We start from the raw sequence: 12,222 nt of genomic DNA, 5'->3' as shown, positions 1-12,222 counted from the left end.
ACTAGAGGAAAATTTCTTATTGAGAAAGTGACACGTAAGTAATTTTGAAAAGTAATGACATCAACAGTGTTTTGTTTTAGTAATAAAATAAAATATATTTCTATGACTATCTAATACATTAAATGATGTGACCTAAAAAATAAAAATCAATTAATATGGATAATATTATAGTCATATTTAGAATGTAGTAAAGTTAAAGATATTAACAATAGTCATTAAAATAGTGACATCATCATTAAATTTTAATGGAAAATTTTTTATTGAGAAAATAACACCTAGGCAATTTAAAAAAGTATGGACATAATTATATTTTGTTTTAATAATAAGGATTATTTGCAAAGAAACACCTTTTAAAATCCCTTTTTTTGTAAAGAAACACCTTTTATAATTTTTTTTTGTAAAAAAAACCTTTTAAGAGACTTTTTAAAAAAAAACAACTTAAATCAGTTTCCGGTGACTTTTATCAAATTTCCGGCGTTGACTTTTATTTTTATTTTTATTTTTATTATTAATATTATTTTTTTAAAAAATTTTTATTTTTATTATTATTTTAAAAAAATTTTTTAAAAAATAAATAATAATAATAATAATAATAATAATAAAAATAAAAATAAAAAAAAAATAAAAAAATAATAATTTTTTTTTTAAATTTAATTTTTTTTTATTATTATTTTTTTATTTTTCCTTTTGTTTTTATTTTTATTTTATTTTTAATTTTTATTATTATTATTTTTTTTATTATTATTATTATTATTATTATTAATTTTTTTTAAATTTTTTTTAAAATAATAATAAAAATTAAAATTAAAAAAAAATATTAATAATAAAAAAAATAAAAATAAAAAGAAAACTAAAAAAAATTAAAAAAAAAATTTTAAAAAAATTAATAATAATAATAAAAATAAAAAGTACAAAAAATATAAAAAACAATAATAATAATAAAAAAAATTAATAATAATAATAATAATAATAAAATTAAAATTAAAAATAATAATAATAATAATAATAAAAATTAAAAATAAAATAAAAATAAAAACAAAAGGAAAAATAAAAAAAAATAATAAAAAAAAAATTTGTTAAAAACTTTAAAAAAAATTATTATTTTTTTTTATTTTTGTTTTTATTTTTATTATTATTATTATTATTAATTTTTTTAAAAATTTTTTTGAAATAATAAGAAAAATAAAATTTTTTTAAAAAAATAATATTAATAATAAAAATAAAAATAAAAATAAAAATAAAAGTCAACGCCGGAAAGTTGACAAATGGCATAGTCAACGCCGGAAAGTTGACAAAAGTCACCGGAAACTGATTTAAGGTGTTTTTTTAAAAAAAATCTATTAAAAGGTGTTTTTTACAAAAAAATATTATAAAAGGTGTTTCTTTACAAAAAAAAAAAAAAAGGGTTTTAAAAGGTGTTTTTTTGCAAATAATCCGATAAAAATTTTATAATAGGATCCTAGTAGGTTAGCGGTGCATTTGAATGTAGAAAGCTAGATAAAGAGGCGGCTTTCCTCTACAACTCTGCTTCATTCAACGAAAAATCAAAACAAAAAACAATCGGTTCATGCACAACTCATAAAAACCCTAAAGTTGATCGAATTTCGAAAATGGAGATCGAGCAGAGGGCAGCATGTCCAGAGAACGACGCACTGGTAGAATACATGCAAAAATGGTGGACGGAAATGTCCAAAAATAATCCCAAAACTTATACCCACAACACTGAGAAGACCATTCAGAAAGCTCTCAACAATGTCTGTAAACATAAGACTCCAATTACAACTCTCAAGGAATTCAAAGACATCAAGTGAGTTTCCTATTGGTTTTCATTATTTTATATATTTGATTTCTTTATTTTTGTTTCATCTTCAGCCTGGTAGTAGTTTCATAGAAGGAATCTTGGTAAGGAAAGGAAGCGATGAGCAACCCAAAAAAATTGAGTTGAATAATATGAATATTGTGGATGTATTAATAAACTTGACATTTATGCAAGTGCTAAGATGCAATGCAATAAAATTAACAAACAAGAACACCAAATTAAACGAGGTTCACCAATGTGGCTGCATACGAAGGTATTACATGAAAGAGATACTCCCAAAAGCTAGTGCTTGTGTTAGTGCGTTTAAAGGATGTGTGGAGCTACTAGTTTAATCAAGATACATAGGCATTACAAATAAAGATACTAATGGAGTGAGAAAAAAAGAAGAGGGAGAAAGATTAAATAAGAGCATGAAGATTAGAGAGAGAATGTGAAGCACAAGCATGAGCTTGGCTTAACTTACAAAACATACAAATGCCTAAAGATGTAGACAAAAGATTATGGAGTAGACTTCCAAAGCATTCTTGAACTATGTGTACCAAATCGCAAAGCCAAGAGCATCTTTACACCTTCCCTTGTTTGACAACAACTCTACTAGAGTCGTGGATACCCTTATGAAGATCAACATCTCCGTGCTTCATCAAATAGGTTTTTGTCGATGAAACCATATTTTAACACTTGACTCTGTATCACATGTTCAAGAAAACCAATAGTGACTTTGATCTAAATAGTACTCTGTTATACAAGCATGAGAATTCTCCCATGGACAAATTTCCAAAAAAAATGAGCCAAAAACATTTGATTCAAGTCACATTTTGTAACATATAGGGCTGCACATTTTTTTTGATTTGGTTGTGTTATGGTTTATTGGTTGTGGTGAAGTATACACAACACCTTTGGATTTCCAGAATTTGGTGTATGCATGATTAGTGCCTTGCATTGATTGAAATGTTTAAAAAGGTGGTGGACTTTCGAGTTCTTAAGAGTGTGGCATCAAGTGTAAAGAATTGTTTATGCAAGTCGGCTCGAAAGGGAAAGGGTTTGATTAGATTAGTGTGGATAGGAGATTTCAATTGTCACCAAATGATAAAGAGTTTGAAAATTGGGTCTGAAATGCTTCTTGGCTATGGCTAATGAATGGTTAATTTCTTGTATCCAACAATTTAGGGTTCAAACTTAATGATATTAGGGTAATGAATCTTGTTGAAATGTTGTAATAGTTTGGCATAAGAAGAGTTGTGCAAGTCATGTGAAAGTTTAAGAAATTAGGGTGGGTTGTAAGATCCTAAATGCCTCTTATTATACTGAAGAGTTTGTGTAATTAGGTTCAAAATGCTCAAAATGGTTCGAATAAGGGCTCAAAATGGGAGCTCGACCCGTTGAACACCCCTAGTCACAATCCAAATCAAACCAAACCAATTTAATTCAGTTAAAACTTTTTTCAGTCCAATACAAACCAAATTTACAACTTAAAGACAAATCTAAATTGCAAATCGAATAACAACGAAAGTAAAAAATCAAAAAAAAATTAAAAGTTAAAGTAGCAAAAGTTAGGATGAAATAATAAACCAATAAGATACATGCTAAGAAAAAGAAATCATCTTCAGTACGAAGCTTAAGGCACAAATATTTGGAGTTCTTCTTGCTTGGGGATTGGGACTAAATCATGTTACTACTATCAAATTGAAAACAACACACTTATTAATCCAATCTTAATATCTAAACTATCATATTATAATTACCCACAAAAAAAAAAAATTGAAAAAAAAAAACTTGTTAAGTTTTCTATTTTGACATATTCAATATGTGAGCATTCAATGTTATACATCTTCATCTTAAAAAATGAAATAACATTTAAGAATAAGCAATAAAATAAATACGCAATAAGATCTAACAATAAGGAAATAAGATATAATGAGAAATCTTATAAGATCTAACAATATGCAATAAAATTAGTAAACAAATGAGAAAATATTCAAAAACAGTGCTCAAATGAGATAGAAAAATAGATTTAAAATTAATAGATGTACGCAATAAAAAAAGAGATAAAAATAGAAAAGAGAAGAAAATACCTCTTATAATCAAAGAAAAACAAAACTAATTGATGATGAAGATTGAAGTGCAACTATACGAGATGGAGAAAGGAGATAGAAATAAAATTAATAATTGTACCAAAAAAAAGATAAAAAACTAAAGAGGAGAAAATACTTGTAATAATTGAAGAAGAAGAACAGAAAAAATTGAAGATGAAGATTGAAGCGCAGCTATACAACATTGTTGCACGGAGAAAATTAAAAAGAAGGGCAGAAGGTGAAGAGGGTTTGAACTATAAAACCCTATTGAAAGCTTATTTACTTATTTGATTTGGGCGGATATTACTGACGTTATTTTAGGCGGATGTTACTGACATTGGGCTGAAATGTATTTATTTAAAATAAATTTTGGACTTTTAAAATCTACCAATATAAATAGTATTATTTGAAATTTATTTTTTTATTAATTATGTAATATGGGTAAGAGACGGGTGGATATGGGACGGGGCTAGTGGATGTGAGGCAGGCCGGATGGATATGGGGTGGTGTAGATCTCATACCCACCACCTACCCACCACCCATGGTGGGTATAACTTTTCATACCCATACTCACACTCTAACCACCAACCTCATACCAATACACACCCCAAGTAGGGCGGATACGGTGTGAAATCCACGAAATTGTACCCGTTTGCCGTCCCAAGGAATGATATGAACCTTGGAAGAGTAGGCTTTTGGACCAAAAGAGATTTAATGAAAAAGTATAGGCTGTGATGTGATGTAATGTAATAGTTAGGCCCGCATTCTAGAGACTCTGCTAACTTTCTCTTTAACTATCCAAAACCCTACTTTTCCACCCATATGACCCCAACAATTTAGAGAATTCAAGTCAAAGAAACTTCTGACTTCATCTTCCCCTTAGCTATTGCCAACTTCAAAATCATAAGAAATGGCGTTAACCATTCTTAATTCAGTATATCCTATGCTTCCAACAAATGTTTTCTTCTTCCCCAAAAACAATTTGGAAACCCTTCATCACAATCGTGGGTTGAGCTCCACAAATTCTTTTCCTCTGTCCATCTTTTTTCCAGAAAATTCGCCTACTTGCTAACCTCTTTCTTTCCTGTCTTCATCTCCATCTTCCATTTCCTTTGGATGATGTTGTCACTGTCTTCTCTGACATCTTCATCAACAAACTCACTTGTACACCAGTCATAGACACCGTTGATTAGTCCTCCATGTTTCTTCTTCAGTTTTGGGTTGCCATCGTCACCACAGGTCCCTCCAACACCAAGTTTCCTTGCCTCACCTACAACAGAGGAGGCTATCAACATTTACTTTTTCACCATCCGTCATCAATTTTCCTGAACACTTCCATCACTCTGTAACAACAATTATCTGCTTTCTTTAACTTTCTGTCTTTCCTCTTCCACTTCCTTCTTTCCTTCTTATTTCTCCACTTTTTCCGACTAGTGGGATTTTCAAGATTTTGGAATTTTCGTGGTCCCCAACCACCACCGCCATAACCACCACGGTAAACGCCATCTTCCCTCAATAATTTCCCTCCCACTTCTTTTCTTTCATAGCAGTTTCAAGACATAATGTGCGTGAGTTTTGTGTTTGGGTGGAAAGCTTTGGAGTTGATAATTCTGGGTGGGTTTTGAAAATTCTTTGGATAATTTTATTTTGTGATTTTGGTTCTAGTAAGTGAAATTTTTAGGTTATGGGTTGAGTCGATTTGAGATTGGGTTGAGTGGTTATCCATTTAGGTTGAGAGGTCAAGTTTTTTTGGTGTTTAGTTTGTTGAATGAACTTGTTTGGGTGTTGAGACTTGAGAGATAGGTTCTTGGATGGTTTCGATTTTAGTTTGGGGTAATGATGGGTTGTTGAGGTAGAAGGATATGGGCTGCACCATGGCCAATAACTCATCTTCTTCCTACATTAAAGATGAAAGAAAATCTGCATGATCTATTTCTTTACATTTATGCCTAGAATACCTGTATTTGCGAAAATCTTTCTCTCACCATTCACATAAACCTTTTCTCCATTTCCCATAATTTTTTGAACAAATTGGGACTTTAGTGAGTGAAGAATCTTGTTTTTTACAACTTCTTGGAGTTTCTTGAATGGAGGAACACTGCTGCCATGTTTCTCAAGAAAATCATCTACAAAATCCGTTTTTGAGTGTCTGTGAGGTTGTTGAAACGAATGACTGTGATACGAGTTGTTAATTAGTGGTGTTATGGCCTAAGGTGGCCATGAAATCGAACAAATATGAAAGTACAAAAAAAGGGATAGCACAGGGTAAGCAAATTAACAGTGTGAGAAAATGTATAAGCTTTTGAAAGGCTTGTTCACTCCAAAAGAGTATAAACTCTACAATAATTCTATACCCTTTTTCTCCTACACTCCTTTCTTATTTATAGGCTAACTAAAACAACATTCTAACGAACTCTAACGACATCCTATTATTATGCTAATATTCTCTTTCTATATCATTACGTTTCTCTTATGATTACGATGCTCTTTTCCACTTGTGTAAGGTAATGCCAGTCATAACATAGTCATTCGACATTAAGTGTTCTACTCCTCAAAAAGAGAATTAAAAAATGTATATATTTTTTGTCCAATAAAATGCATACATTTTACAATAAATTAAATCATATTTTTCATTTTGGAATTACAAAAAAAGTTAAAGAAAGAATTAAATTATTACTTACTCCACTTTATTATACCACCACGCAGACTCCCAATAAAAGCAATTTTTAAAAAGTAACAAGAAGCAGACAACTCGTTTCCAATATTAAATTACTAGGAGTATTTTAGTTGAAACTAGTTACACGCATGATAGGGTAAGTACTTAACTATGTCAGTAGTAAAACACTTTAAAAAGTAGTGCAAGTTTCAAGGTAGATTTCATGAAAACGCTGGACGTACAAAACGAGCGACATGAAAATTTTTTTCCTTGGAAAAACAAAAAAAATTCAAACAATTATCATGAAGAAGAAATAAGAAAGAAGAGAGAAGAAAAAAGATGAAGAAATAAGAAAATTGAAGTAGTAAAAAGAAAAGACATAAAGTGATACATGGATATGGAAGAATGGGAATAGAGAAGATGAAGAGTTTTCCTTCTGTTCATGTTTGCTCATGCTTTCTTAATATTTTTCTTTGAAAAAGCTAGGTCTAATGATATTTGAGGTCACCTTTGTTCTATAAATCTCAACTTTGATCGCAAACAGAAAAACACATAAGGCGCATAAGGCACTTGAAGCATAAGTCGCATGAGGAGTCAAAAAAGCGTGCCTCTAAAGATCCTCGTGTATCGCACTGCACCTAGACTCGTGGAGGCGTTGCCTCTTAGCGCCTTTCGCGTAGGTGCATGTCGGTTGTGTTATCAAACCACAACTTGGACTATTGCATACCACATACATGCAATTAAGGGTGTTTAGAAAAACTTGACATGATAATCCGACGACCTGATCTCTTGATGACGAGTCAAACTGGGAGAAAACCTTGAAGGTGCAGAACCCGCATATTTATTGGGGGACGAGTCATGGGCTATTTGGTAAAAGAGGTGAATACATGATAGTGTTATATTTGTTGTTGCTTCTTCCAAATTCTATATATTGAAGATGGGGATCGACAACTCTAATAACAATTTTGATTTTGTATTTCAAAAGAAAATGATAAAATTTAAGAGTAATGTATGCAACCAACAAAGATTTATCATTGCTTAGATGATTGAAGGGGGTTTTTTTAAAAAGTATTCATGCTTGGTTTTCTTAAATTGATTAGTTTGTAGGTATGGAGAGACAACAAATGATGGTGCAGTGGTGGGAAATAGAGGTGGAGTGTTATGGGTTCTCTTCTTTCTCTTCATCCCCGGCCTCTTTATCATCTTGTTGCAACTTCTAACATTGGTGGTGTGATAGTTGCAAATGGTGCGATAGTGACACTAGGATTTACCGAATTTTTGTGTAATTTGTATGATTAGTGCCTTATGTTGATCGAAGTGTTCAAAAACTTGTTGCAATTTTGAGTATATCACAGTGACATAGAGTGTATAGTAGTGTTTGTGTAAGTTAACTCGAAAGTGTAAGGTATTGAAGAGATTAAGGTGGGTTGGAGGTTTTAAATTTCAGTGTGTGGTGTTGAAGAGTTTGAAACTTGGGTTTGAAATGCTCATTAAGTTATGGATAATGAATGGTTTTCCTTGGTATATTTAACAGTGGCCTAGAGTGTAAAAAAGAGTTGTTGAACTTGAAGTCTAAATGATGAAGAGATTAGTGTGAGTTTGAGATCTTAAATCCCTTTTTATGATATTGAAGGGTTTGTCTAATTGGGTTCAAAATGCTTCTCGGCTATGGTTGATGAACAATTACATAAAATTGTGGCATAGAGTGCAAGAGTTTGTGCAAGTTGTGCTCAATATTGTACAATGCTCAAGAAATTAGGTTCGTTGCTACTTTATGATATTGAAGAGTTTGTTTAATTGGACTCGAAATACTTGTTGGATATGTTGATGAATGTTTACTTTATCTAGCTATATGTTGATAATGTTAAAATTTCTCCCATGTTTGGAGTAAATTCCTAACTTTGAATTTTTAATTTATTATTATTAGCTTATTCAAAGATTTGAATCTCATTTCTTATCTTTTCATTTGATAACGACATATGGTTTATATAATTCATTTTATGCCTTTATATAATTCATTTTATGCCTTTTTGAGGTTGTTGAACTGGTAGATTAAAGAGGATTAGGATAGCATGAGTGAAGAATAACATCAAAAAATGAAAATTATCTGATTATATGAGAATAGTTAAGAATTAGTGGAGGATGAAAATGTAAGTGGATGAGTAGATGTCACTAAAGTTGATTTTGCTAGTTTTTGACTAATTTTAGATATAGTTGAATAGTGTATAATCTTTATTGGCCACTATTTCCTACGTTTATTTGTTTTGCTTCGTGTTTGATTAAGGATTTGGCATTGTTCCATTGTTGTATCATTTACATCTTCTGTGTCATTAGGAAGAAATTTACTTTTTGTTATAACGACTAAGGTTAAATGCTTAATTAAGGGTGGCGCCATCTTTGAATTGCACGTTTAGCCTTTTTTCTAGTATAAACTAGTGTTTTTAGTGCATATTGGTGCTGTAGTATAAAATCTTAAAAGTGCCCTTATGAGGATTGACGCGAAATTTTAGTCATACCCATGTGAAAAGTTGTCACTTTACTTCATTTGATTTTTTTTGCCTGTTACCTATTTGATAACTTGGTCAATTTTTTGATAGGGGTATTGGAAAATGGTTTGTGACAAATATGCGAGAATTTTTCAACAGTAACTCTTTTACTTCTCAAGATGATGATTTGGAAAAAGAAGGTATTGGTGCATCTATGACAGCTTTGTGTTAGGATTTGAGTAACATCAAGTGTAATGTTTTATATTTTTTTGCTTAAAAGATCTCAAATTCCCATTTTTCTAGCAACTAAAATGGATTGAACATAAATGGTATCAATAACACGTTACATGACTCTACAACATTTATATTTATGAAGAGCAATTGATTCAGGTAAGAAGGCTCGAGGATCAAAGAGCTATCTCCCACAGAAAAATTCTGTTGCCTATGCATTGTTGATTTCCTTATATAGGTGCGAATAAACTTTTGGTACTTGCAGATTTATATTTTGCTTAAATGGTACCTTGTTGGTTATGTGCCCAAATCTACCCCCTCTCCCCCTTTTTCCTTTTTCTTTTTTTTTTTCTTTTTTTAAGATTCTTGCCAAAAACTATCATTTTATGGCAAGGTTTATACTAGTGAATTATATTCACATTCATTTTATTTAGTTTTTATTTTACTCAAGAAGAAAAAGAAAGAAGTGGAATCAGTTAATCCTTGTGGAAATGTAAACAAGGCTTTTATATCTTGTTTTCATCATTAGGGGGACTACCAACGGAATCGAATTTATGCATAAGCAGGAACTGATTGATGCAGCTGAAGCAAGTGGTCTTGCTCGAGTTCCAATAGTGTATGATAACCTGACTAACCCTATTTATGCTTAATTTTTTTCTAAACTATTGGTACACCCTTACTTTGATAGTCTTTGCTGACATATGGTGCTCTTGAATAAAATTAATTCAATATCTTTGGAACGTGTTGTCTTCCACTCTTGAATAAAATTAATTCAAATGACAAAAAGACATTTGTTGTTATTATATATTTGTTATGTACTTAGGCCAGAAAAGGGCAGAGGCAAACCAGGGGCATTTGGGAGTTCCCCCAAGGAATGGTACAGTGGATGGAGTGCAATGGGTAAACTGATTGACAAAGGTCTCGTTTATAAGACAAGTTGTCCTGCAAAGTATGGCTCCTACTCTTTGCTTCATAGTATTTGCTCTAATGTATAGGCTATGTTTTTTTTAAAAAAACTATGATTACAATTTTGCAAGTCTTATTTTATGGTCTTATTCAGTTCTGCATTATTGAGCTCATAAGCCTAGTAGTAGCTTCTTTCAAAAATTGTTGGCTGTACATGATTATTTTTTCAAATTATTTCTAATAGCTGTACACTTGTATTTACAAATCAGCTGATCATGGGGACGAGGTATTACATGTTAGTACAAGTCATAGGTATTATATATCGTTATCAATCCTTTTTGGCGCCCGTCTAGCTTTTTGCAAAATGTACAATTTTATTTTTACTAAAAACAACTTAGAGTTGATTTGTATCTTGATACAATTAAAATTTAGTACCCCAATACCAAAGTGGCTCCCACCTAGGCGACTATCGAGGCAAGGTTTGGGCTGGGGTGTGGGGAAAAAGTACACAATATTCCCATATGATGATTGAGAGTTTATTTATGATTGACCCTTGAAAGCAGATATTATCCGCAACTTCACATAAGAGGTGCACATGATTTAAGTCAAGAGTCAACTTCACATAAGAGGTGTTATTGAGATTCACTGCAAGAAGCTTTATGGGCATTGATGGGTAGTTGGTAGGTTATATGGAGCGTTTAATGTGCTAAAATAGGTTCCTAATCATGAGCAACGATGCACGTAACACAAAACGTTGCATCGTACCGTGTGTCAAATCGTTTATACGTAAACGGAATGAAAATCTAATGGTTTAAAATCGTGATTTTAAACACTAAATTAACGTTTCTCGTTTGCATCAAGATGGAAAAACATGCCATTTCTTTTTTTGTTGTACCGCTATGGTTAATGTTATTTTTACACTTTTGATCTATTATCTGTGTCATGTACGTTCAACATCATGACCCTATCTTAGCTTCCATTGGACAAAATTTTGTTTCCTAAGTTTTGAAACACTAAGTTATTGCTTCTCGTTTCTTTTCTTGTATCTAATTAAATTTTATTTTGTGTAACATTAGTCATGAGGGAGGATTGTTAAAGAACTAAGTTAGGGAGACTGAATGTGTTGACGACACCAATGCGAGGCTGTTCCATGTTGTTCATTCTTCCAAATATCCCTTTTTATGATGATATCACTATTTAGATGGGTAATTATTACATGGAGCTTGAATGATGAACACTTGGAACTCTTGGTCTCTAAGCCAACATATAAGGTTGATACTCATTTGGCAAATGGTGATTCGAAGACACGAAATGGAAGTAGAGTTAACCTGTACTTTGCTAGACATGTATTGCTCTCTCGCTTTTTAGGATAAAACAAGCATGATAAACTTGATTCCTTATTCACAAGGATTCTTTCTGAGCCTCTTACGATATATTTAGTATGCTGAGATAGTGTAGTGGTGATAAATGTATGTGTGAGTTGCAACTTTGTGTTATGAATCAATGAATGGTACATGCCTTTGGTGTATGTCAAAAGATGGCAAAGGGCAACATAGTCAATGTATTGTAATAAACTTCTAAAAGTGAACAATATATGTTATGGGCTTATGTATAGTTTGTTATTACTAGTAATTTGATAGATAGGAATCTTTTGGCTATACTACCATTTGATTTCTTACTACCAAAATTGCTTGTTTCTTATAGGTGCGAGGGAGATTTTTTTTTATATAAAGAAATTTTTTTATCAATGAAGAAGCTAAGAGATACAGTCATGGGATGAGAGGTTTCCGGATACAAATTAGAATTGTCTAAAATACAACTCTTCATTTGCTTCTACATGTATCAATAAGAGTACAATGTTTAAATAGACCATGCGCCTTTTCTCCAATTGAAAACAAAAATCCCACCTTATTCCAAATAGGTGCGAGGGAGCATGTAATTAGCGATTGAACATTTAGGGACAGGAGCACTAGTGTTTGAATTAGTATATTTTTTGATGAGTGTGGACAGGACTTAGTATCACTCTTAATTGAGTTGTTATGTTAATGTATA

General features: G+C 31.4%; 1 protein-coding gene across 5 annotated transcripts in view; it reads left to right on the top strand.

Annotated features, from left to right (window-relative positions):
* The first annotated feature begins 1,498 nt into the window (after nt 1-1,498).
* Nucleotides 1,499-12,222, top strand: part of LOC130801951 (crossover junction endonuclease MUS81) — a 28,611-nt gene continuing 17,887 nt past the window's right edge. For 4 of the 5 annotated variants that reach the window (XR_009039685.1, XM_057665919.1, XM_057665920.1 and 1 more), the window contains exons 1-5: nt 1,499-1,807; nt 9,145-9,233; nt 9,424-9,502; nt 9,794-9,880; nt 10,088-10,213. Coding sequence is in view for 4 of the 5 variants with exons in the window: in XM_057665919.1 (XP_057521902.1) it covers nt 1,611-1,807; nt 9,145-9,233; nt 9,424-9,502; nt 9,794-9,880; nt 10,088-10,213 (578 nt within the window). In the remaining variant the exon portion in view is untranslated. The remainder of the gene's footprint in view (nt 1,808-9,144; nt 9,234-9,423; nt 9,503-9,793; nt 9,881-10,087; nt 10,214-12,222) is intronic. The other variant, XM_057665921.1, reaches the window with a different exon arrangement.

The sequence above is a fragment of the Amaranthus tricolor genome, chromosome 15, assembly GCF_026212465.1.
Source record: "Amaranthus tricolor cultivar Red isolate AtriRed21 chromosome 15, ASM2621246v1, whole genome shotgun sequence".
In the NCBI taxonomy this organism is placed as follows: domain Eukaryota; kingdom Viridiplantae; phylum Streptophyta; class Magnoliopsida; order Caryophyllales; family Amaranthaceae; genus Amaranthus; species Amaranthus tricolor.
This window is presented reverse-complemented; position numbering and strand designations above follow the sequence as displayed.